The 26,910-nt window shown below is 34.9% G+C and overlaps 1 protein-coding gene across 1 annotated transcript; it reads left to right on the forward strand.

The window, feature by feature from the left end:
- Positions 1 to 385: 385 nt before the first annotated feature.
- Positions 386 to 21,654, forward strand: LOC134656581 (actin-binding Rho-activating protein-like). Its single transcript, XM_063512139.1, has 5 exons — positions 386 to 582; positions 13,451 to 13,587; positions 15,192 to 15,369; positions 19,460 to 19,552; positions 21,508 to 21,654. Exons 1-5 carry the CDS (start codon positions 526 to 528, stop codon positions 21,619 to 21,621), a joined length of 579 nt encoding a protein of 192 aa, XP_063368209.1. The 5' UTR covers positions 386 to 525; the 3' UTR covers positions 21,622 to 21,654.
- Positions 21,655 to 26,910: the final 5,256 nt, after the last annotated feature.

A 26,910-nucleotide genomic window follows, 5' to 3' on the forward strand; every position in this document is an offset into this window, starting at 1 on the left:
TTCAGATAACGTCCACATAAGTAAGAGTGGCAGAAACTTTCTAATATAACTTTTAAATTACTCTTATTCTTGCCATCTTCTAGGTACCTGCCTACGTAATGTACGAAGTCTCCCGTGTAAAAAGAACTAGCTCACAAAACGAACAAACAACAAAAAGTTTCATTCAACTTATGACTAATCTACAAAAATTTCGTATTAAAAGAAGAAAAGTTCCGAATAAATGTGTCAACTTCCCATCAACTCCGAACCGCCGCTGATTGTCTTACTCTATTTAGGGATTTGCACACAAACAGATCGGAACGCAGACGCTTGGCAGTATGTGCTTTCGTAGCCACGCGTGACGTCACATCACAGGAAAGTATTTAAAACACGTCACCCATTCATGAAGTTCTAGTCTGAAAGAACATTTCATTACCAACGGCCGTCGCGTACGCACGTTGCACGTTCGAATTTTCGCGCGCTATTTATATCACGTTTTTCAAGAACAAAGTGTTTATAATAGTTCCGGTAGTGTGCGCAGTGAAGATGAGCGGAAATTTTCTAACTATCCCTGGAGATGAGCCGATGCAGAGGCGCTCACGGGTAAGGCTTCCCAGCTGTTGTTGATGCATGAATGAAAGCCGTTTAATTAAGGGTGAAGGCGACTTGGAAGGCTGCTATTGCAATAGCATCTTCATTTATGTTACTTATACTTATTATCAGCAATTATATCATTCAGATCGAGAGTAGTACTCGTACAGTACGATTAACATTGTTTCATAGATAAGTATTACCTATACTTTTAAAACAAAGTCCCTCGCCGCGTCTGTATGTCTGTGTGTTCGCGATAAACTCAAAAACTACTGAACGGGTTTTCAAGCGGTTTTCACCTATCAATAGAGTGATTCTTGAGAATGGTTTAGGTGTATAATTTGTTAACTCGTGCGAAGACGGAGCGCATCGCTAGTATTTTCATAAACTATGATTGTCCTTCTTTTTAGATCAATTCATAATGAACGTACGTACTATGTATTTAAAACATTAGATAAACTCCGCACGTAAAACATGCAAAGGGTCTTAATTTTTTGTCTTTATGTCGGACGGCCGACCCATAATTTGGCTGCAAGGGGTTTTATCCACGAGCGTCTGACCAAAACAAACTTCCTGTGTTATATATTATTTGCGAGCGTCAAGATATAATTAGAATATTAATGTTTCCCTTTTCAACCACGTCACCCACATGCATACTCGTATGAAAGCCTTGTGTGCTATCTTTATTACAGTTGTTGTTTTCAATCGTAAAATATTTCATATTTTGCCATTTACTGTCAATTTTATCTATTTTATGACTGTAAATTATTCATATTATTAAATATTTTAATCTCGCATTATATGAGTGACACGTGTCCATTTGGCTATGCGCATTTTTAATCTTTATTTTAACAATTATAATCACTAGTGTTTATAAAAGCAAGTCAATATTTATAGGACTCAGTCATCTACACCTAATAGTACTGTTTAAATAATTTACACTTAATTTTTAAGAAAAATTAAGCATACAAATAAATTGTTCAATAAGCAAAGAAAGATTATTAATGGACAATCTGACACAAATAGACCGAATGTTTAATGTCAGAAACCTCAATGAGACTTGTGTTGTGGCCTAAGTATAACAGGTCGAATTTCTTTCAGCTATGCCTTCAGTATGAAGTGCATATACTTGGAAAATTCGACCTATGCCGCTGTCCCCCGGTGGCCGAGAGGTAACAGGCACCTGCCGCGATAGCAGAGGACGCTGGTTCGATTCCAGCCTGGGGCACTAGAGGCTTGGGTCACTTTTTCTGAGTACATATATGACATTTATTTCAGTTTATAATTTATATAGTAGTGTGACTACTCGAAATAATAACAAATTAAAATATTTTCTGAAAATAATTTAATTTGTTCTAGTATGTAACTTATTGAAAGTACTTAAAATAATACAGTCAGACCAAAATAGCTCTCTAGCGATTTTTATAGCACAGACGCACGTGTTATATGTAAAACGTCTTTATTTCATAGTAGTTTTACGTTTAAAATAACACTTGCTAGTCTGTGCTATAAAAATCGCTGCAAAGGTCTTTAGGTCGGACTATAGGATCTTAATATTATATTGTTAAAAACTATTCACAATTTTTCCAAACACAATTGGAATCAAGTATCTTCACATTCATATAATATAGTCACCTAATATATGTGATTGTACTCTCAAACAATTCTTCGCATTAAATCGTGGTGAAAAATAGAATCGATGAACAAACCGATAAACAGTTTATCTTGTTTACATTATAGAATCGCATTAAGATTAAAATAAAGTGTTGCATGTGTCTGTCTAGGCTATATATCTCCAACACCGTGCAATGAGAACTATAATATATCGTTCAGGCGGAACGCAATATTTCACAGCTGTGAAATCTTTTCAATTCAATTTAATTAAATGCAGACACGTTGGTTTTATATTTTTGGTGACCAATTTAAAAATCAAATATAATTTGTTTTTAGTAGGTAGGTATTTTTAAGTTCTGCAAATTATTAAGGAATATCTATAAAAAAAAAAACAGTTTTTACCATAAAATCTTAATAAAATAATTGATATGAATGTAGGTACCCAACCACTAGAAATATCTAAAGTATAATGAAACCTGGCCTGAAATAAGTTTTTCATTATATGTAGACAGAAGTTTTATGGAGAAACAGCTGTGTTTGACGCTGGCAACAGTGTCGCTAAATGGGCCCTTTTGGGGTGTGAAGTAGGGGAAATCTCCCAAGTATTTACCGAATCTCAAAGTAACGCACTCTAACTCTTTTCACAGACCTATTCGATTACATCCACATACAGTATAAATATAAGCTATCGAATATATTTATATATACTAGTATTTATTGAATATGTCCGTTAATACTCACCTATAGAATTATTCCCATTTACAATGATACCCTTATACAAATTCTGCGTATAATTGCAACATATACAATCACGCTAAAAGGATTAAACTTTAAGGTAAGTTATACGGGGGCTAAAAATTATTATGGATGATCTTTGACGCGGGCGAAGTCGCAGGAAGAAGTTAATAATAAATTATCCTAATAACAAAATAATAGTAATAATTCTACATGACAATAAAGCTCTCCAAAGGGCCTCTGCGTGTTGAATCAATATCCCACGCAAGCCTATCAAAAGACCGGGATTTATAGGCCTGTGAATTCCAAAAAAGGAGATACAAGTAATAATAATAATATTAATAATTTATTCCTTTTATTTGGGTAAATTTGTAACATCCCTAGTACCTATTTGCTCGATATTAGATGAGCACGTATTTCAAATATTCATCTTGTATCCATAAATTTTCGATAAACGCCATTATTATGCCGTTATGCCCGAGGTTATTTGAGAAGAGTACATAGGTACTTAAATATAATATAAACAGTGTAGAGGAGTTTTCATTGATTGAATACAATGAAATGTATTGTTTGTCTTATTATCATTAATCATAAAACTGAAACAGTTAACTTTTCAGGATTTTCGGAAGGTTATCCTATAGTGGTTAGGTTAGGTTAGGTTTGTTTTATGGCAATCCTGAAAAGTGCATGACGCCTTTCTGAACCCAATGAATTATGACTAACTAAAATGCGGGCAAACAATACATTATGACTTAAAACTTTTCGGGAAACAATAGAGACCCATAAATATTTATATTTATTGTTTTTTAATATCAATATAGGAAATAGGTAAACACGTGCCCAAATGCTCCGGCTATTACAAGTGCTCTTTGTATAATATTGTATCCACAGTCTATCGAAGTATTGATACCCACATTGAAGCCCTTCAGATTTCATTGTATTGATGTGTCAGTTTTCCCCACACTTCCATTTATTATCGCAACAAAAACGCTTGATAAACCTTTTGTAGAATAAAGCTGTTTCTAAAAACAATTTAAAGGGTAAATAGTCCCTTCAAATTGCTTTGGAAAGCCTTAATTCAGAAGGAATTACTTAAAGGACGTTCCATTCCACATCGTTTATCCAATAATGGAATTATACTGGAATAACGTACGGTTTTGTGAATTAAAATGTAAACAATGCGGTGTCAAGTTCATTATTTTTAATCTAACGTGTCGAGCGTCACTCCCAGTGTCAAGTTGTGTAATTGAAGCAACGAACAATCTTTATTTTCTAATTGATATAATATCACCTACGCGTCCGAATACTAAAGAATTTAATATACATATTTACGAGGCAATAACGCATTTAACCTTTTATTAAAATTTCCTAGAAATCAAACCAAGGAAGCACCGACAGCAGCTGACAAGGCGTCATATGATATATATTTAGCTTTTATGATAACAGTCACACTAATGCTCAATATATCTACGTAATTATACTTATAGTATGATACTGGCACTACGCCAGGGTCAAATTCTTTTCTACTAAACAATAATCGTTTGTTGTATTACATTAAAGTGAACTTACACCGTTATAGCTTCGCTGGATGTTTTTGCGAGCGGCGCGCTAATCAATTTGATTGTCACGAAAAACTTGAAAACCTAAAAAATGTTGGACAAAGTGAATGTTTCACATGCATGTCTGACATGTGTGTTACGAGAATGCGGTCTGAAAACACAGACTAAAAGAATTTGCGCAACTGGTCCATTTTATTTCTAACGCACAATATCAAATTGTTTTCTAAAATCTTACATCCATACATATTACACATTATCATTATATTATCATTACATTTATTTAGAAAGTGTTTAGACCATTTAGACATTTTCCAAAATTACCTATTTGAAATGCTAGGCGAGTTATCAGTAGATACATAAACCAATTAGGATTTTCCTTCAGCTTAACACACACAGTTCAGATATTTCCCATTATCAAACTCCTTTAATATTTAAGGACCGAAAATATTAAATACATCATGAAGCAATTCAGGCATTGTACCAAACGCCATTGTGTAACAAGTCGAATATAACAATGAGGAATAGTAAATAATCATTTATTTACAAACAAGATATATAGGTACAGTGTATTACTAAAAGAAATTAAAAACCGGCCAAGTGCGAGTCGGACTCGCGCACGGAGGGTTCCGCACCATCAACAAAAAATAGAGCAAGACAAGCAAAAAAACGGTCACCCATCCAAGTACTGACCCCGCCCGACGTTGCTTAACTTCGGTCAAAAATCACGTTTGTTGTATGGGAGCCCCACTTAAATCTTTATTTTATTCTGTTTTTAGTATTTGTTGTTATAGCGGCAACAGAAATACATCATCTGTGAAAATTTCAACTGCCTAGAGCTATCACGGTTCATGAGATACAGCCCGGTGACAGACGGACGGACGGACGGACGGACGGACGGACGGACAGCGAAGTCTTAGTAATACGGTCCCGTTTTTACCCTTTGGGTACGGAACCCTAAAAACTAGCTTAAATCTACAATAGGCCCTTGAGGCATTGTAGCAAGGATGCTGGCGACATTTCCTCGCTGTATCGCAATGCTGATACGTTGTGCGAGGTAGCCGCCAGCTCTTCGGTCACCAGTTACGTCAACGAGACGCTTCGCGATTTCTGCGAACTACTTATGCGCGCTGGGACCCCATGGACCTAGAGTTTCAACTCCAAATGGTACAAAATGGTCTGAACGTAGGAATAGTATCTATCAATCAAGTTCGCTCAGAAAAACTTGTAAACATATCTGTCCTTAATGCCAGCATGCTAATAAAATGCAATTATAATTATTTCCTCTTCGATGTACCCGGAACGGGGGTCCAGGAGTTCCAGGACACATTCGTCACTCTCACAAAAACGCAATTTTACATTATTAGGTCACTTTCGGCACTAGTGACGAATGTGTACTTAGATTTATGTTTTGTTCGTTTTGGTCAGTAGTGACCAAAACGAACTGAATATAAACTGGTGTGTACTTTTGTTGACATATCTCACACGATATCGTTTGCAATTTTATTTCATTTCTAATTTACCATACAAACATTAAGTCAGCCCCTTGATTAAAATTCACTAATTTACGTACATCCATAATTATGTCAACATTTATTTTCAGGATTTCTTTTATAGCATTTTGTAATGAAATTCTAAACAAGAGACACAGTCTTAATATTGCTGACAAAAGTACACACCAGTTTCTGTCGTTTTGGTCACCACTGACCAAAACGAACAAAACATAAATCTAAGTACACATTCGTCACTAGTGCCGAAAGTGACCTAATAATGTAAAATTGCGTTTTTGTGAGAGTGACGAATGTGTCCTGGACCCGCCTGGAACCTTCAATCAATCATCATTCAATTTTTGTCGAAAATTTACTATGTGCTAACAATAAGAACAAAGAACCAGCAATTTTACAGCCCGCTGGCGCCAAAAGGCAGAATATCAAAGGAAAACTTCTAGTTGCAAGCCCTCGACTCACAAGAGTGCTATTTACGTAAACTTTATCGCGTCAATCTCATTCGCGCGGCTTCAGAGTCCGCGTCAAAATACGGCTCCAGTCCAAACAAGATGCAGTTTGTTTATTTGAACTGCGAGGTAATCAAAATAAACGTTTAATTTTATCTCCGAATGCCATAAATATTCGTGTAAGTTTTGGAATGCAGGAAGTGAGTCAGGACGTCAAGGCGGTCATCATTCAAAGCTAACGAGTGGTACCGCAAGGTCGACGCAAGCGCTCGCCAGCTGACTCACGCGTCTGTCATTCACCCCCGCACGACACATGCAACGCGTGAATACCCGAAGCTTACCGCAAGTGAGCCTATACATATACAATGTACTTACATTAACCGCGGCAGTCCTCACTATCACTATTTACGCGAGATTATATTCCTATGCCCAATCTCTAGACCGTTAAATATACGGAGAAAAATAGTAAAATGTAGTATGAATCATCTTACAATGTTCTTCAAACCCTTCATTCAACGCGTCAGATAATTAATGCCTCCTAATAAACACTTATCAAGTACAACTTTAAATGACAGAGATTGGCAACCTTCCTTCTGATCGTGGCGTACCTGGCAAGTGTTAGCAATCCATCATATACAAATCTAGCTAAATAAATCTACGAGTAGTGCGCCATGATAGACAGTAAAACCAATTAGGTATCATTTCATTTTCATTTCATTTCATTTATTGAATGCCATCATATCATATTATATGTTTCAGAATAAACTGTGCAGTCGCCCAAATTGAGCCATTCCATTGATTTCATTGTGTTACCAAAATTAGCTAACCGGGATTAACCGGTTAAACTTTGAGTTACCATGGTTACCAGAACAATTTGACACTGGATTAACGGTTTAACCGCTTAACCCCGGGTTAGTGGGATGGTGCGAGTGGTGCTTAAGGTATTAATTGTATAAGTGTCAATTTTTACACACATATTAAAGTTTTTATACACAGCTTACACCTTCACACTTTACGTAACTTAAATTAAACCTGCTTAATTTTGATAACACAAGGAAATCAATTAAATTAAGATTCATTACAATTATTAACTATGTACAAATTTACATTTATTTGCAATTCATCTTAAGCTTAATAAATAATAACTGGATGTGCCGGTTAGTGGAGGAGTTCGTTTAAAGACAGTGGCATTTACACACGTGTAGGTAAGGGGGCTGTTTAGCTTTACCACAAATTGTAATGCCTGTAACAACACATAACGTAAATCAAATCACGTTTAATTATCAAAAATGAAAAATTATAATAAAACAGAATGAGCAACAACAAAAACATGGCCCTAGTGCAGGGTGGAGGTAGACGGGCTAGGTATGGCTGCACCGTCATTGAGACCGAAGAAATGTTGGATGGGTTTGAATTTGTGCCGTGTCCCATACACAACGTAAATTGTTGAAATGTAATTCAAATTATCGTAATTTCTTAATTATGACAGTTATAATAGCGTTGCCAAGAATCATCAAATGTAGAAAGACAACACAATTTATGAATGGCAATCAAATTCAAATGTTACGAGTACCGTGTGAACTCAGTCACCATAAGTTCGCAATCAAATTATAATAAGCAAAAGATAATGTAAGAAATAATGTGAGTAGGAACAATAATAAATATATTAGGTAATGTAGATACGATGAGTAAGGACTCGTACCTACAACGCGATTTTTTTTATATTCGCCTAAAGACCTACCTACCTACCTACGTATAGTGCATATATAACAATAACTCAGTCCTTTATTTAAGGCTCAAAACAATGTGATTGTGTGTGTACCTAGCGTAAAATCCGCCCAGGGGGCCGATTTTTGAATTTCGATCGCTCGATTGTCGAAATTCAAAAATCGGCCCCCTGGGTTAGCAGAATTTATTTTTATCGATCACACAACCTGTCTACCTGTTAGACACTTGCGAAATTGAATAGACAAGACCCATTTCAACGCAATTTTGTCAAGAACTCAGAATGTTTTATTTAGGTGAGATTTATGGTATGTCAAACACTTCCGTCAGAAAAGAGCAGCAAATTTAAAACTGTAAGCGCGAAGGGTTATCGTCCCAAAGATTTTTTTAATTTCGCGCCTTTTTTGCTGAAAAAGTTGTTTGACCGGCTGAAAGGTAATTTATATGGTCGGCGGATAAACAAGTTGTCTTACCGATTACTTCCATATATTGTAATTTAGGTACGTGCTAATATAGTAATTCTGTTTGCAGAATACTGCACATAAAAGTTTCAGTTTCAGTGTCGACCGAATCTGAGTCAAAAACGAACATTTGGTTTCGGTTTTTAGCAAATCCGGTTTCGTCCGGACCAGACATAGGAATCCGTGGGGCAATTTTTTTCCTACTTCCTATATCGATAAACTTAATTATCGATGCTCGTTCTATATACTAGTGATTGTCCCCAACATTGTGTGTTTTTGTAACTATTGTTTTGAAGACAAGTATGAAATTTACACATAGCATATTTTAAATAATCGCTAGGTTATATAAAGGTAGGGCGTAATACTTATTGCACTATAAAATAGTTAATATTATGTCAACCTCTTTATTGATTGATTATCAATCAAAGCGAATTGAGTTATTATTTTATTAGATTTTTACACTTTTAATAAAAAAACATATTTTACAAGCAAACCTTTGAGTGATCACTAGTATATAGAACGAGCATCGATAATTGAGTTTATCGATATAGGAAGTCCCTACCTGTCAAGAAAATTTGCCCCACGGATTCCTATGTCTGGTCCGGACACTACAACATAGAGTTGCTGCTGCTGAACGATATTGCAATAAACAATGAAAACAATATTGCAAAGCTAGATGCCGGGTAATTAAATTTCCCTCTTTCATGTTCGCAGACTTTGATGTTGTTGGCATATTTTCTACTTTTGTTATTTATTCAAGATTACTCTTTTCGTGCATTTCCTGGCTCTACCATAAAATAAATAAGAATGTGAAAATGATTCTTGTCTTAATCAATAGTTTAGTATAGTTTTTTGCATATGCAAGAAAAATAAAAAAAACAATTAGAATAGAATAGAATAGAAAAACTTTATTTGGTGTAAAACATAAAACATAACCTATAATACATCTTATTCTAATATATTTTAACACCAAAATGGATGCCACTCAGCATATGCCGATGTCTAAGATACTTAGCCATGGCGCTGGTTTTCAGGGCAACCAGGGAAAACACAATGAAAATAAAAATAAAATAAAATAAAACAAAACCAAGCTAACATGTGGGAGAAAGTGAGTTTAAACTATGAATATACAATAAGACAGTACATAATCCATAACGTACATAATGCATAATAATTAGGTACTATATTTTAATTGATATTTTATATTTGAATACAAATATACTTTAGTTCAATGAAGTTGAAGGCTTATCGTTTTTTATACTTATTAATTGAAGCTTTGACTATGTTACCTAGTAGCGAATATGGTCCAAAAATTTTAACCCATTCACACTTATAAGCAAGGTTAAAAACCTTTGTGTCAACTTTTCTTATGAAAGTAAAGACACTCAAGTTTCAACCGTACCACTATCACATTAGAGCTAAAATTATTTCAATGGTACATAATTTCACCGAGACAAAATTAAATCAAAATAAGTAATGTTGGCCAAGTATATTTTCAATGCCTCATGTAAAAAGTGTATTTTTAATCCAAGATCGACGAAATTTTACTCCAGCTCCGATAATTATCGCCACGTCGCGTCGCACCAGCGGGCGCAGCACGGTTCCATTTTTATCGCCTATCACTATGCGCGTCCCTTTCACACTTACATAATTGTTAGAACGTGACAGGCATGGTGACAAGCGATAAAAACGCGACCGTGCTACGCCGCCAGGTCACTTACGTGGTTATTACACTGATGCAAATTTTGCTCGCACACCTGAGCGACATGCGAATTCGCCGAATTCGCATGTCGATCGATTCGATGTTCGAATCCAATGTGAATACCGCCTAAGAGCGGTTTCGCACTACGTCCGATCCGAATCCGTGAAAATATGGTCCGAAGTAGCCGTCGAACTATTTCTATGGTAATTTACGCACTAGATCCGTCTGATTTCTATCCGAAATCGGATGACGGAGTGCGTAAATTACCATAGAAATAATTCTACGGCTACTTCGGACCATATTTTCACGGATTCGGATCGGATTCGGATCGGACGTATTGCGAAACCGCTCTTACTCTTCGGCACAAGAAGGCAGTCACTTAACGAAATTTACTTAGAACCAAAATCGTTGTACAGGGTATGTGCGAGGACTTTGTAACTGGGTTTCAAATCATTGTTCAGTATGAAACAATGAAAACAAACAAAACGGCTTCAAGTCCTTGGTAACCGCTCGCTTTTGTTCTTTATTTATATCACTTACGTGTAAAATGTAACTTAGATGATTATTTTATTTCTATTAGGACTGTGTAGGAGTGTGTGTTCTACTACTACTGCATTGATATGATATGATATAGAATAAAATAGAATATTTTTTTTATTCGTAAACACACAGACAATAGACAAAATTACATAAAAAGAACATGAGAAATGCCAAAAAAAATAAGAGAAATAAAACATGTTTTTTTTCATCTAAGTTTAAGGACAGGTATATCATGTCTGTAAATTTTATAACCGCGTTATATTATGATCAATTCTGATTTTATTTGGTTGCTCGCTTTAGCTAAAATAGCAGCTAATAGTCTTGATTTTTTAAATTTTCTTGAATAAGTCTGAAACAAAAGAAGACCAAAAGCTGGCTATACAGCAGTGGTTCCTAACCTTTTCAGTCCGGTCACCCCTATGACTAACTAGGGAACCTGATTTTACCCCTCCTCCCAATGGTAATAAAAAAAAGCGGCCAAGTGCGAGTCGGACTCGCCCATGAAGGGTTCCGTATTTAGGCGATTTAAGACGTATAAAAAAAAAACTACTTACTAGATCTCGTTCAAACCAATTTTTGGTGGAAGTTTACATGGTAATGTACATCATATATTTTTTTTAGTTTTATCATTCTCTTATTTTAGAAGTTACAGGGGGGGGGACACACATTTTACCACTTTGGAAGTGTCTCTCGCGCAAACTATTCAGTTTAGAAAAAAATGATATTAGAAACCTCAATATCATTTTTGAAGACCTATCCATAGATACCCCACACGTATGGGTTTGATGAAAAAAAAAATTTTGAGTTTCAGTTCGAAGTATGGGGAACCCCAAAAATTTATTGTTTTTTTTCTATTTTTGTATAAAAATCTTAATGCGGTTCACAGAACACATCTACTTACCAAGTTTCAACAGTATAGTTCTTATAGTTTCGGAGAAAAGTGGCTGTGACATACGGACGGACAGACAGACGGACAGACGGACAGACAGACAGACAGGCATGACGAATCTATAAGGGTTCCGTTTTTTGCCATTTGGCTACGGAACCCTAAAAACGTGTACGTTTGTTGTATTCTTATAATATATTAGGTTAGCTTATTACCCCCGTAAAATACCAGTTTTATAATTAGGTACCCCCAGGTTAGGAACCACTGCTATACAGTATTCTTAGCAGAGCTCCTGTCTCTATTCCACCTAAAAGGAAAACCAAATCTCTCGTGGGACCAAAACCTTCGTATTCAATTGTTTCATTTCATGAATAACTATTTGGGTAATCGGAGACAATCTGCCATATTCGAACTTCAAGATATTCTTGTGAATATCTTGAAGTCTTGAAGTCTCTTGTGAGACGACACGTACTAGATCCATTCTAGATACGTTATAGTTTAGATTTCAACTAGTTCTCTTTTGCAGCGCAATTCGGACAACCAATGTCACTTTTACGTTAGATAGTGTTAGATATCTATTAGATGTGAATTGGATCTCTAAGTCATATCTTGTGGAAATCGTTCAAGAGTATCTCCAGAATCGCGGACATGTCAAATTTAACAGGTTAGATCTTAAAAATATCGTTATCGCATCTTGGTGATGTCTAAAAGATATCTATTAGATGTCTATTTCAAAATCCGAATCGGGCCCTAAGTTTAGATTTCAACTAGTTCTCTTTTGCAGCTCAATTCGGGCAACCAATGTCACTTTTACGTTAGATAGAGTTAGATATCTATTAGATGTGAATTGGATCTCTAAGTACTACTGTATTGTAGTACTGTATTGTGGAAATCGTTCAAGAGTATCTCCAGAATCGCGGAAATGTCAAATTTGAAAGGTTAGATCCTAAAAATATCGTTATCGTATATTGGTGATGTCTAAAAGATATCTTATAGATATCTATTTCAAAATCTGAATCGGGTCCAATATTTTTTCTGCGTATTGTTATTTAATAACCTAATAATAAAAATAGTTATTTAATAACCATCTACATCAATATATCACTTTTCATTTTTGCTTCCATTTCCGATCGGGCCCTGCTTATACCGGCGACATTCTTCGACTTTTATTCCGAGCAGTTATAACAGTACAGCGCATCTATTCTAGTCCCAGCCGGGTTGCCAAGTCGTATTGATTTGCGATGGACATTACCACGACAGAATTACTGGCTAATAAATATTGTCATTTGAACAAATGGTTGCTATTCGACAAGAAATTTAAATTAAAGTGTTAGCGGGAATTAATCATGAGGCAAAATTGGTTCGTTCTGTTAATAGAGCTCGCTTTTTTACAATTTACATCGCGTTTAAATTTAAAAAAATATCCTTGAATTGATTGCACAGATATTCCTTTAAATGATTTTTTTTGTGAAACTGTGTAGTCCCAGTCAGCATCAAAAGTAATGGATCAATTCAGATTACGCGCCAAAAGCCTCGACCACCAAAAAATCAAATCAAATCAACTGGATGGATTCTTTGCAATTGGCATTGATAAAGAATATATTTAATCATAATCATTCTATATGTGACTTCGTTGTTTTCCACTAAACCTCGTAAAACTTGTTATCTTCTTGTTTTCTCGTTTTAAGTGAATCGTATTTCTTCCAGAGTTCATCTTTGACAAACCTGATCTCGGCGTTCGACACCAAGGCACAGTCACACACAGAGGGCCAGAAAATATGCGCGTTCAGTGGACAGTTCGACAAAAGCATCAAACCAACATTCTCGAGGGAAGAATATGGAAAGTAAGTTATTTTATATCAATAAACTTATTAAATAGTTTATTTATCCGATATTTTATTCAACTTTCAGTTAATTTTCACATTATTATACCTAGATATTTTTAAACTGTTGACAAACTGATATTATCTAGGTACCTATTACGTTCTTAAAGAAGGAAGACAAAGTATCAGCTCACAATAATGCATCGTACTCTAAGGTACCTGAAAATTTTATGTAGGTATACTAAAATGAGACTACATTATTGTTCATAAAAATCATAATAAACGCAACTAAACGCAACACTGTCCTGTCTGAAGATGTACCTAATTATTAATCCGACGATGAACATTTTCATGTTGTCTGTTGGCAAGACGAGACAATATGGCTCGCACTGTCAAAAAGTTATCAGATCTCATGTGGACCCAACACTAACTTCTAACTCTAATGGCCTTACTCTACAAGCCCTAATTTCATTATAGTTCGTTTTTTTAGCATTAGAAATAAGGTAAACAATCTTGATGTGTCTTTTAATTGAAAAACACATTTAAAAATAAGTTACGGTAAATATGTAACAATTATGAATCTAATACGATCTTTATAGTCTTCTGCTTTCATAAGTAATAGTTACTGATTTTTAAAAAGTGTTTTTCAATTAAAAGACATGTCAAAATCGCCTACCTTCTTTCAAGTTCTTTCTAATGCTAAAAAAACGAACTAAATATAACTATTAACTAAAGCTCGTGGAATATTAAATGTCACAGAAACATTGATATTGGTTAAGTGCTTCTGAAATACTTTCTTTATTAGAAGTGAAAGATTCGATGCCTCAATTTATTTAGAAATCTAGACACGATAATACCTAAGTACCTACATAAATACAATTAATTATAAATAATAGGCCCCGAAATATCTAATCAATTGTGACTGGCAATGACTGTGATACGGGTAAATCGCATTTATTGAGAATCCCAATTGAATAGGGACCAATACTAATGTTAAAAGTGTTATTTTCTTTTTTATTTCAATATAAAAAATAGGGAGCCATCATGAGTTGCCTGTAATATCAAATAATTATCTTTGTAACTTTTTTGTTTCTCTAACTTTTTTGTAATTTAAAGGTATAATCGTACCTAATTAAACTATACAGGGTGTCTCATTTAAATCGGCCAGTATGGGAAAGTCTGAAACTATAAGACATACGAAGATCTGTTCTTAGGAACCATGTCATCGATTTTAATAACATGAAAAACTGCATTCATACTTTAAAAAGAACCTGTACTCAGCTCGGGAATCGAACCCGGACATTTTGAAAAATAAAACTAAAACTATTTTTATTTGGATATCGATTATGTAGGTCTTAAGCAGTACATTTTACTATGAAACATGATGTCTAAAATGAATAAAATGCATTGTTTTCATATTCTTTAATTTATTTTAGCAAGTGTTCGAAATGACCACCGCCTTTTTATTATTTTGAGTACAGGTTTTTTTTAAATGTATGAATGCAGTTTTTCATGTTATTAAAATCGATGACATGGTTCCTAAGAACAGATCTTCGTATGTCTTATAGTTTCAGACTTTCCCATACTGGCCGATTTAAATGAGACACCTGTATGTTTAATTTCAGACCTATCCCTGGATCCATGACGGAGTTGAGAGGCGCAGAAGCACAAGCAAGAGTGTGCACAGAGATGAAAGAGCTGTGCGAGATCATTAATCAATACGGAAAGACCCCCTGCAAGGGCCTACTACCCCCGGAGCTACAAAATGCCACAAAAGTAATCTCATTCGGGGAGTTGTTTTCGGTGAGTTATTCTGCCAGAAACTAAGTTTTACTTAATCAGATACGCCACCAGCCGGCCTAGCCAAGCTGAGAATCGCTATCGCTTCGACAACGAAACGCTTTGTGTCTCTTTATTACTCTTCCATATTAGTGCGACAGTGACAGTTGCGTTTCGATCGCTACGGAGAAAAAAAATGGGTCGTTTATAATTTTATTGTATTCGTATTTGCATTGTATTAAATTGAAATAGTACTACATTACATTGTGCGACTATAAATGAAATTTTGCAAAAAAGCGTGTCAAGAGTGTGTAAAGCCCTTGCTACACGGTCGCCGACAAGCCTTCTAACCGTCTGACCTTGGTCTGTCCTTGGTCAGTTTTGGTAAAATTTTGTTGGAAACAACTGTCTACACGGTCCGGGACGGACCAAGGCCACGCGGTCTGAAGGCTTGTCGGCGACCGTGTAGCAAGGGCTTAAGCCGCAGGTTGGAGTGATTTAAAGACTCGAATTTGCAATATTCTTACCCCGTTACACACAATGTTTCTCATCACACTTGCGAGGAATAAATTAAATTTTAAATACGGTGACAGGTCAAACATTCGTCCGCCATATTGTCATTTATTGACAGTTCATCGAAGGCACAGACCCATCCAGCAATCAGCCACGGTTGAAAATTGTATAAAATATTACATTATCCTCGTGCCGCCCACCATACAAAATTATAGCCAAGAGAGTTTGAATCTTGTTGTATTTTCAATTGGGTTGAATTTCATTTTTTCGAAAATTTGACGAGACAAATGAAATGCTACCTACTTTGTTTTTAATTAAGGTTGACATTCCATCGAAACTGAGTGTACATCCAAATGTACATTGGGCGGCACGAGGTTATAAACGTCAGTGTTTTAAAAGTAGGTATAACTAATTTATAGGTAGTACTTACGTATGAATTATAAACAAAAAAAAAATACAATCCATAACTCTCGCGGTCTTTGTCCTTAGTACACGTGCATGAATTGAGATCTTTTTCGAGCAAGTGTGATGAAAATTGTAATTAATCCCCGGGGACCGTGCACGTGCAACAATTTTACTTTGAGTACCGTGTTTTCAAGAATGATTCTGCTAAAGTTAAATTATAAAATCTTCTTGTTCAAGGCATCCGCAGTATCTAAGATCAAAGACCCGAGCTCAGATTATTACTCTATCCTCTAGCCGCGTCAAACCCATACGTCAAACCTTGCCAAGCAAAATGAAATTTTATTTTGTCAACACAAAGTTCAAATTAGAATGGAACAGGAGACCTTTTTATAGGTCTCTGGGTGGCTAGAGGCTATACCAGGCCTGACTGGTCATTATATTTTTTGCACCATCGCACAAATCCGGATTAAATTAATGCAATAATCAATGATTATGCCATAAACGGGTACAAAACGTTATTATTGGTTGAATTTGCTTTGTTTTTAGGGCTCCGTACCCAAAGGGTAAAAACGGGACCCTATTACTAAGACTCCGCTGTCCGTCCGTCCGTCCGTCTGTCACCAGGCTGTATCTCACGAACCGTGATAGCTAGACAGTTGAAATTTTCACAGATGATGTATTTCTGTTGCCGCTATAACAACAAATACTAAAAACAGAATAAAATAAAGATTTAAGTGGGGCTCCCATACAACAAACGTGATTTTTGACCGAAGTTAAGCAACGTCGGGCGGGGTCAGTACTTGGGTGACTGTTTTTTTGCTTGTTTTGCTCTATTTTTTGCTGATGGTGCGGAACCCTCCGTGCGCGATTCCGACTCGCACTTGGCCGGTTTTTAATTATCTCACTATCCGTTTGCCAATTCATGTGGTTTTGTTATTTTAGATTGCCTTAAAATATTATTGGTTACATGCTGCTAAGATTTGAAGAATAGTATAAGTTTTATGCGCGTATTTTTCGCGGACGACACATTAGTGATTTGAATTGGCTAAGCACTTAATATCTGAAGTGGAGTGTTAAGTTTCAAATAGGGATTATACTTACCATCCATTACGGAACATTACAAAATGAGTAGGTATTTAGGCCAAGTAGGGTCAGAGGTAAGCCAATTTGTGGTGGATAAGCAGTTTCGAATAAACGTTATCTTGGAAACCAATCATACGGTTGATGCCTTTAATTATATGCTTATGTATTCTACATTACGCTGTAATACCTATGCATGGGCAATACTGAATGTTTCTATAATGAGCCACTTAGTGAGCCACGCAGTGAAAGAAAACGTTTATTGTTTATGAATAGAACTGTTTATTTTTGAAGTAGGTACAATAAAATTTATTTGGGTGTGATTTTTACTTTAGGAACACCGGCAGTTTGAAAATGTTATATCGAGGTTTTTCATAATTTTAACCCGATAAATTTTTCGTGTTACAACTTTATACCACTTTCTATGTGTTGACTAATGACTTAATGAGAGCCTTGCGAAATGTACATATTTGGACTTTGGTTCCGAAGGGAAAGCTTAAATCAAACACAACGTGTAAATAGACAGTAGAATGTTTAATCAGGCTGAACTGAACTCCACAAAAATCCTCTCAAAGTACACGATTGGAAGACGAAATTATACGTACAGTGGGACCACTCTGGACAAGGGTGGCTAGAGAGAGAAAATACTGGAAGAAGTTGGAGGCCTTTGCCGACAGGCACACTGAACTAACAGCCATATTCGAACTTTAAGATACATCAAATCGGATATGTCAGTGACACTGACATATCCTATCCATATCGTTTCAATATCTTTTATTTTACGTATCTTAAAGTTCTAATCTTCGCATATGGCTGTAAGAGGCTTCATATAAACATTCAAAACGAATTTTCTATCACCAAATCAAACATGTTCAGAACAAAGGGGGTATATATATGTATAAATTAATAAAATGTGTCGCCATATGAGATCAAAGTTATACCACGCTTCGAGTAATATCTTATCGTGCCCCTGTTTATAGTAGGTTTTATAATTCTAGTCGCTTTCGTATTAACCTTTTTTTAAAATTATAAATGGGCTTACTCATGGCCACAGACTATTAGCCGAGGCGAAGACGTGGCCTACGATGGAGCGAGCCTGCCCAGAAGGTGCCTGTTCACTCTACCGTATCTTACGGATAATCGAGAAGGACGTCTTTCAACAGCGATGCTCTGATTGATAAAAAAAATCGGATATCAGATTCAGACAAACTATAAGTAGGGCTTCGTTAAGTTTGGGACTAAATCTAACTGTGTAAGATTGTCCTCAAATAATTATTTTATAAAATTTTCCTACCCCATCAACCTGGTCGGTATAAACGCTTCAATCGGATGCAATGCATCATAGCCCGGACAGATGTGAACCGTCGAACCCAGTGGCGTCCAACTGTGGCGTCACACATTCCGCGACGCGCCGCAGTCACGGTCGACATTTTAAATTTGGAATCCGTTTACCAAAGCTACCGCGTAATTAGCGACGCCGGCGCACCCTAATATGGACGCGGAAACTTCCCGTTCGAAATAAACATTCCGATTTACCTACGTAAATTACTGTGTGCAATATAAACCTTGGCCGGATGACTATAATATCTAATTTTCAAGCACTGCGTCATACGTTGAAGTAACCCGGCTTGACTTTTATTTATGTAGCGATCGATCGATTTAGATTTGAAATCAATATTAATGATGTCTGCCAGCTCGAAATTCGAATGCGAAGTCGACGCATCTAGATTGAATTCAAAGTGTATTGTTTGCACACACTCGTTTGTAAAGCGCTTAGCCAAATACATACGAGCGGATCAATACACGTATTTGGAATCAATTTGATTTACATTCGCCGAGTGCATTCCCGTACCTGAGAACCTACATGCACTCAAGCTGTTCCAAGGTGAACGCTTTATACTCGTATTAAAAAAGTAACATATAGGCATTAGGATACAACTTTCAACATGACCAACCTTTAAAATATCTTTAATAGTATTCCAAAGGCAAATTATGACACACTCACTACAGTGTAACAGAAGACTATCTAATTTTAAAGTCAAAACAGCATAGCACTGCATATCTTTATTGCTACTCTGTTCGTAAAAAGGGCTATAAACCACTGTTATTGTTACAGATATACACAGTGATCTCTGACAAGCTCGTCGGCATTCTTTTACGGACCCGAAAACACCACCTCACATTCTTTGAAGGCGAAGTTTTATTTCAGGTAAGGAATTCCACAGTTTTATTAGGAAATACGTACGTAATATAAAGGACACGTGCTCAGATTGGTATGCCACGGGGAAGATTTTTAGGGACTTTTAATATAGATTATTGAGCTCGATATTTTGAAAGCAAAATTAATTGATATCGTTTACGAAGAGTCGTAATTAAGTCGTAATTAATGAAGTTCCGGGACTCCTAATCTAATGGGATTTTGGTTTGAAGAGGTGTATTTCCGTTTTGTTGTTAATTAAAAATAAGAAAATTAACGGTTGGTGGAATTGTTCGATAATCGCATATGACTTGGTTATTAGTACCTACTTGGCTGAGGCGTGTCCACAACACATAATGATGTAATGGGTATGGCTATTACGTCAGTGCGTCCGGTAAATACGGAGGAAAAGCTACAGTGTACATTAACATAGACTAATATTCCTGGAGGCGTTTAACTTAAGGCAGGGATCGGAACCGGTTTTTTGCAAAAACTTAGAAATAACCATATTTTTCGAATTATTTTATACTCAAAATGTAGGACTCAGTTGTGTTTTTAGGTTACGACTTCGTATTATTAGATTGCTCAATAAGAAATGAAGTAATTAGCTAAGAACGAAAAAATACCGTTTCCGTTCCCATACAAAAAATACCGGTATCCGATCCCTGACTTAAGGTGTCGTTCGAATTCAGACTACTTACACCAGCAGTATTGAAGCACGACATAACTACCGACTGCATTGCTGCGAATTGTCGAAATTTCAGGCAGCAACAGCGGTTTTGACATCAGAGGCAGTAATGCTGTCGATATTATAGTCACGCTGCACTACTGCAGTAATGCAGACGACTGCATTCCAAACGTCACCATTGCTAATGACTTCATTTTGATATTGTCTACTTGCACTATTTTTGGTGTGATCGAAATAAATCAAAGAAGAATAGGTAATAGACTTATTAAGTTAAGAAAACTTTTGGGAGTTTTCCTAATAACAGCCCAAGTCCCGAGAGAGACAGTGGCGAGTGTTTTATCGCTATTCCATCTTCAGTTCTTAGTTTTCAAAAACTTTCTGTTCACTTTGCCGGACTTGTTTACCTGATAAAGTAGAGCAGCAGACGTAGAATAGGTACCTAACCCTTAGCTCGCTTAAAACCTACGAGCGTTCCCAAATTTTTAGTTTTTAGTTTTTACTTGTAACAACTTAGGTACAAAATTATCTAATTTAAGCTTAGAATAAATTTAAAAAATGGAAAAATTACTGTCTTGGGTGAGACTTGAACTCACGGCCTCTGGATACATCGGCTCGGCTTAATAGCATCGATCGCAGACGTTTCTGCTTGTTAGAAAAATAAATTATTTTAGTCTAATGTCTGCGGCACTTATTTTTCACCTTTGCTATTTTTGCGTTCGAATATTTATTTCATGTTTTATTTTACCCACATTTCTTTCTTTCTATAAGTGGGTCGTTATTTCGGCGTTATAAATGTGATAAATGTGAGGCCATTAAAATACTCGGATATTACAAAAATATTAGACAAAACGTAAAAGTGTGACTATTTCATGGTGAAAAACTAAGCTAATAGAATTTCTGCCCGGAAACGGCGAAGTAAAAAAACGTTTTAATTTTTACAAGCTTTTATTTCGTTTCACCTGTCCCGTTGTCTGTCTGTCGGTCTGTAATCAAATCTTGCAAGTTAAATTTGATCCACTACCCGGTTTCCGATTAAACTGAAATTTTGCATGCATATATAAATCGGATGACAATGCAATATTATTATAATATAGAGCTGATCTGATGATGGAGACAGGAGGTGGCCATAGGAACTCTGAGATGAAACAACGCAACCTAATTGTTAGGGGGTTTTTAGAATTGTCTCGATGAGTATTAGTTGTCTGTCGTAAGAAAAGTACAGTCAGCGATAAAAGCTTGTACCAAAAATGAAATTTTTGCCAAAAACTTTTTGTTTCAGAAACGTGATGACGACGTCCCAGTATTCCTCTTGATGCCAATAGCTGACATCCGCCAGCACTGCGACAACAAGGCGCTACAAGCCAGAAGATCAGTCTCACCCATGCCTCAATAATTCAATGTGATATAATAATATACAGGGTGTTGCCTGTAACACGAGCAAAAAATTAAAATGTATATTATACTCCTAAAACTATAAAACTTTTGTTAAACAACTTTTAAAAATTATGAATGCTTTAGACTTCCTGTTTTTCATACAAAATAAATATTGCCTTCAGTGTACGCTGACATCAGTGTGTTTGAAGTTGCTTGTCACGCTTTAAACATAACAAAATTTGCAATACATTGCGTCTTAGAATAAACTTTAAAGTGTAATAAAAATCAGAACATAAGTTATTTTTAAAAGTTGCTGAACAAATGTTGGTCAGTTTGAGGAGTATAGCCTATACAGTTTAATTTATTGCTCCTGTTACAGGAAATACCCTGTATACTTACGAACTTTGGAACTCATCAACACAGAAGCCAAACAACAGCGAACTTAAGGATGGCTCACGCTAAAACGTGGCGAGCTCGGGCCGTGGCGTTACATACTTCAAGGGGGCTAGCCAAGGTGACGATCGCTATCGCTTCGCCATCGATTCGATTTGTGTCTCTCTATCACTCTTTCATATTAGACGTGACACTGACAGTTACGTTTTGTTCGCTACGGAGCGTTAGCGATTGGCATGTTGACTACGGGGCCAGTTTTCTATAGAAAACATTACCGATCACCTGTCGTAGAAAAATATTTGTCGGAAGCCTCGGCCCGGACCCGGGCCGTTCTAGCGTGAGTCATCCTTTATACACGGATTAGTAATTATGATATAGTTGCACTAAATGGTGCTGACCCGCTGACCCAGTTCCATATTTCCATACATTTGCCACCAGTTAGTTATTTCCTAATGACAACTTGTATGTTCCACGTTGCGGAGACATTGTTTTTCAGTTATTAACATCAGGGATAAGTTCGTCGTTGTTGTATTTAATCAACTCTGTAACTGCGTTTCTTTTCCAATGTTTACTAAAGCATAAACATACATAATATGTACATACATTACGTACAACTACATATGTTTTACTAGCTGTAACTAGCCTCGTAAAAAACCCTTTTTTTAATTTCAACATGTCGTGTAAGTAAATTGGAACTTTCAAATTAGATTTCAACGAATATTATAGTGTACATTGAGCCTTACGCGGCTAGAAAGAGAAAAGTGTTTTTTTTTTCTCATTGAAATTGAAATATATACCCTGTGAAAAACAGTTATACCGTTTAACTTGTAGGGGAGAGTGGGGGAATAGCGGACACTCACTCAAATCCACAAAAAATAAATAAAATCAATCTTATTTTCTTTATTACTAAACTTTGGACATTCCTCTATAAAACCATCATTAATATTATTTTGTCACTTATCAACAAGTAGGTAGTTAAGTGTAAAAAATATTTCAGAAATCAAAATGCTTTGTGTCCGGAATTACCCAATGATGACGTAAAAATACGGACAATGTATGAGATAAATAAAGACAATTTGGAATAAAAGACGTTGATCTAGGTATTTATTGTAGTAACAATCTCAAACATAGTCGCCAGATGATAAACTCCCTGTGCAGTTTAACAAAAAATATTACTTAAATTAAAAGTTCTAGTTGGAAAGTTGGATTTAGTTAATTGCGAATTAACTAAAAATTACTTTGGGTAATTGTGGACGCCAAACATTACCCAATAACGATAAAAACTAACAACTGTCTGTAAATAGCCTGAAAACCCATATTCAAAGAAAATAAAAATGTTTCTTAAGCGCAGACACACGTGATGGTTTTATGATTACCTCTATTACAAACTGAAAATGATAAGAATTAATAACAAAAACTTAAATAATCTTACCTTCACACACATGTCTGAATAACAGACTACTGTGACTCACTATAGATGGCTCCTAAGCCATCTATCTGGATACCTCAATCCAATCTTCTCCTTTTTATGTTTTTCTGTTTTGTATTATTTTCCATTTTTATGTATGTGCTAACAAATTAATGATTTCTATTCTATTATATTCTATTCAAACCAGCCTCGCGGGATGCGAAGGATTACAAGACGTTAGATATTCTAGTGTCCGGAATTACTCAATGTCATATTTACCCCACTTTCCCCTAATACGAAGACCAATATGAAGTAAGAGTAGATTCATGTACAAAACAATATCAAGAAGAGGTCAGAGTAGATTATATAAGTAATTTAAAAAAATATAGTAAAAATATAAAAGACGATATAATTATGTTAAAAAAAGATACGCGCTAAGTGTCTGTGTTGATTGATGTGCCTTAGAAAAATTTTATACGCTTTTATATTACCGACTAAATAACTAAAGGTAAATCATTTAAAAATAGATCTTGTTGCACAGTGTTTCATCATATTTCAATTAGTGAGGCAAGAAATATTAACTCGCGTTACTTGAGAAGCTCAAAACATTTTCTAATGATTTTTAATTCTCTGAAATTCAGATTTAAATTTGTTATTTCAAAAATACAAACATATTTCAATGTAAAATTTTCAAGTGCGTATTTAAAATGCTCCTAATGGGGTCTAATTATGTCTAAGTAGTAATGAAAAAGAATAATTAAATAATCTAAAATACTCAAAAGCTTGTTTACATCGTTGTTGTTGACTTTCATTAGTCATTGGCCTTGATTTTAAACTGCTATTATGTCACGCGAGCGTCGGCAGATGTAATCGCCAACTGGCAGTCCGACAATCCAAAAAGAAAATTTGCACTGTCCAATAAGTAGCTAATGAGAGAATGTTACCAAGTGAAGGGTACACGGAAATAACATGTCTAGTCACTTTATTCGGAAAATGAGATTTTCATCTCAAAATGTAGAGCTCTTAATGACCTGTTACTAACATCTTTTGCTACCACTGTATTATATATGTAACACAACTTATTTTTTAGTTAAAAAAGTCCTGTTCACGGAAATTCCATACATTTTGACATTGTTCCAAATTTTAAAACTGCCATTACTCAAAATGTTACTAAAGTGACTAGATATGTTCTTTCCGTGTACCCTTCAAGTGTATTATATTACGAGTACTAAGTAATAAGTTAAAATGCGTAAAACATTGTTCTGCGTGTATTTTCACACGTGGATTATTTTGAATTGCTTTTAATATTATTTGTATCCCAAAATTGACTGGCAAACTAAATCTCAAGCCTCGCCTGTGCCAAGAGATAACATGGAACGAAATGACATAATATTCGTATTGTTAGAATGAAAGAATGTTTGTATTTGGCGTATACTGTTATTGATGTCCATAATTATCTGTCTAAGTTTGTGTTTACCAAATACTAGTTAAAATTTTAAGTATAATACGTGGAAGGTAAGGGTTTGGGTTTACTCGAAAATGTATTTAAACAAAGTCTAATTTACAATGTAAAAGAGATATGTATTTGGAAAGAAGGGACCCGATATCGTATTAACTTTTCAACTTTATTTATAAACAGATTAGCAAGTAATTTCTTAAACCTGCGTCTAAAATTGACAAGGAAGTAAATCACAAAATATATTTTTAGCCAAACTTGTAGATGCCATCTTATTATTATGAATACATTTTGAAATTCATAATATAAAATAATTCTTATTGGACTTCTAATCTTATTTGATATATATATACTTACAAATTTAATTTCATACTTAATATAAGGAGTAAGTAATATTCTTAGTAGGAATCTAATATTTATATATTTTAACTTTATTCGCGACTTAGCATGGCGATATATGATGGAGTCATGATAATAGGATGGCCATAATTACACATAATATGTTTAAATAAATATTATTTATTTTATAATCGGTACCTAATTTTGTATCAACTTCATCTAGTCTTTTCTAGTCCTTTAAGTTTTAATTTTTAGCACACCTTGTAACCTTGTTTTTGTATATTATAACATTTTATATAACAAAATTAATGTTATATAGGTAATTAAGTTTTACCTTTCTAACACATCGGTAATATTGTTATATGCGTTTGTCATCAACAACGTAAATTTTTAGGAATCGTAGAGTATAAAAAATATGACCAATTAATTACTATACATACCTTATAAAATGGAACAATTCACTGAAATTGACTATATTTATTCCTTAAACTGAACAACGCAGCAACTAAATTTTTGATGTGTACTACGTATGAGCTAAATGTTTTTTTTTTGTATCTTTGTCATAAAAATGGCACCATACCTTGGTACCTATTTATTAAGAGGCTAAGTATTATTATATTAAATACTATTTTTGGTTCCAATGTTATTATTACCTATTTAAAGAAAAATACTGCAATATAATAATTTCCAATTATGTCTTTTTCTAAATAGTCACCTGGTTATTCCCACACATTATTTGTTTTATGATTGTCACCTTGGTTACACCCTTACACCCCGTGATTAGGCATGATAAGCTTTTACTCGTGTTGATTTTGACGTAGCCATGAATATTAATAAGGAAACATCACTACTAAGCATAATATTGTTGTTATACATATTGTTTTCCGGCGCCTCAATGTTGCCTACATTCTTTGACCTCCAATTTAGAACAGCTGCTAAGGATCCAAGTGTCAAATTGTAATGGTTTTCCAGTACATGAGGTAAACAACCTTGCTTTCCGATGGTTATTTTTCTTCACTAATTATAAACTCCATAATTCACTCTGTGAAGTGAAATTAAGTTATAAAGATAGCATATTTTGTATAGAATTTATGTTAAAATATATCCTAAAATAATCCTTTATTATTTTTAAGTGTTTTAATAAATATACAGTTACAAATATTACATCCTTTATTGAGCAAATACTTGTTATTCGATTCCAGTCAAACAGTTTGTTGCCACCCCGTCACCTGCTTATATTCAAATTCGAACTCATTGCAAGGTTATTCAATATTATCGTAAGCTCACTTTACATTATTCCATATAACTGTAAAATATTAAATAACAGGATTTATATCGGACTATTTCTTTTTTTAATTTCAAAAGTGAAAAAAAGACTAGATACCTAGGTTAAAGAACATTTTTTTTTTCAATTTAAAAAATTAGATAATGTTAAAAAAATAGACAAATTCACTAACGGTATTTCAGAATGTTGATTTAAGATTCAAAATATTATTTATTCAAGTAACTAGGCCAAGCACTTTAGAATAATCGTACAAACTATATCATATTAAGGGAAGTATTTATTAGATCAATTTATTGATTAATCATTATTGTTATTCTTCAAAAACATTGAATAATATATAGGTATACCTATGTACCTAATATGAGTTAAGTCCGTGTTTTACCCGAACCGATGAAGATTTGAGGAGAATGGTGTGGGAATGCCGCCG

Source organism: Cydia amplana, chromosome 18 (genome assembly GCF_948474715.1).
Source record: "Cydia amplana chromosome 18, ilCydAmpl1.1, whole genome shotgun sequence".
NCBI classification, from domain to species: Eukaryota; Metazoa; Arthropoda; class Insecta; order Lepidoptera; family Tortricidae; genus Cydia; species Cydia amplana.

Coding starts and splice junctions, on each gene's coding strand:
- LOC134656581 (XM_063512139.1), top strand. CDS start 526: ATGAGCGGAAATTTTCTAACTATCCCTGGAGATGAGCCGATGCAGAGG. Junction 13,588..15,191: donor TCGAGGGAAGAATATGGAAA/GTAAGTTATTTT, acceptor GTTTAATTTCAG/ACCTATCCCTGGATCCATGA. Junction 19,553..21,507: donor AAGGCGAAGTTTTATTTCAG/GTAAGGAATTCC, acceptor TTTTTGTTTCAG/AAACGTGATGACGACGTCCC.